This window comes from Pygoscelis adeliae, unplaced genomic scaffold (genome assembly GCF_000699105.1).
Source record: "Pygoscelis adeliae isolate BGI_AS28 unplaced genomic scaffold, ASM69910v1 Scaffold13, whole genome shotgun sequence".
NCBI classification, from domain to species: Eukaryota; Metazoa; Chordata; class Aves; order Sphenisciformes; family Spheniscidae; genus Pygoscelis; species Pygoscelis adeliae.
This window is the reverse complement of record NW_008824499.1, coordinates 118,115-119,196: the sequence shown is the minus strand read 5'-3', so window position 1 is coordinate 119,196 and position 1,082 is coordinate 118,115. Positions and strand designations below refer to the sequence as shown.

Below are 1,082 nucleotides of genomic sequence, written 5' to 3'. Positions count from 1 at the left end.
CAGCACCACGGGGCGGTCGGGGAGGTGCAGGTCGGCTCTGGCCACGCTCAGGTTCCTGGGGTGGCGCAGGGGCTCGGCAGAGCTGGGGTACCTGATCCTGCCACGGGCTTTGCCTCTCCCCTGCCAGGAACAAGGGCGGCCTGGGCAGCTCGGCTGTGTGCGCCTTCCCCATGCACAGCGTGCAGCGAGCCTTCGGTGGGCTCTACAAGGAGGTGAACCGCGAGACGCAGCAGTGGTACACAGACACCGGCCCTGTGCCGGAGCCCCGGCCGGGCACGGTATGTGCCTCCTTGGTGCCTGCCCAGGTGCAGGACGCGGGGCAGCCCTTCACGCTCTCCTGGTCCTGGCAGCCCCCATGGCACCGGCCACTTGCCTGCCCGCTGCCCCATGCCCTGGCCAAGCCCCCTCTTCTCTCCCCAGTGCATCACCAGCCACACGCGGCACCTGAAGATCAACTCGTCCCTCCAGATGCCAGACCGGGTGCTGAACTTCATCAAGGACCACTTCTTGATGGACAGCCCTGTGCCCAGCCTGCCGCTGCTGCTGCAGAGCCGCCTACGCTACCAGCAGATTGGTGTCCACCGTGCACAGGGCCTCCACGGCACTTACGACGTCCTCTTCCTGGGCACAGGTGGGTGCAGCTGCAGGCTGCCGAGAGGGCGGGTGCCAGCACGCCGCGTGCCCCAGCCCCTCTCAGCAGGACCCTTGTGTTTGCAGACGATGGCAGGTTGCACAAAGCTGTGCGCGTGAACCACAGGGTGCACATCATCGAGGAGATCCGCCTCTTCCCCACTGGCCAGCCCGTTCTCCAGCTGCTGCTGGACCAGGACCAGGCAGGAGCCGGGCACGGGCGTGCTGGGGCTGGAGCGAGGGGGGGGATGCTGTGGGCTCAGCCTGCATGGGGCAGGTCCTGCTCGTGGGCTGGGGCCAGGGAGCCTGGGAGGGTGGGGGTGTGCAGAAGCCGACCCCACTGCACGGCTCCGGAGCTGTGGTCGTGCTGCTGACCCCGCTGTGTCCCTTCCCGCAGGGCCTGGTCTACGCAGCCACCTACACAGCGGTGGCTCAGGTGCCCTTCGCCAACT

At 68.1% G+C, this 1,082-nt stretch overlaps 1 protein-coding gene across 1 annotated transcript in view; it reads left to right on the top strand.

Moving 5' to 3' along the window:
• The window catches only part of SEMA4B (sema domain, immunoglobulin domain (Ig), transmembrane domain (TM) and short cytoplasmic domain, (semaphorin) 4B), an 18,997-nt gene that overhangs the window by 14,626 nt on the left and 3,289 nt on the right, over nt 1-1,082 (top strand). Inside the window, exons 6-9 of the mRNA XM_009321499.1 lie at nt 127-278; nt 421-631; nt 718-833; nt 1,028-1,066. Of these exons, the coding sequence (XP_009319774.1) occupies nt 127-278; nt 421-631; nt 718-833; nt 1,028-1,066 (518 nt within the window). The remainder of the gene's footprint in view (nt 1-126; nt 279-420; nt 632-717; nt 834-1,027; nt 1,067-1,082) is intronic.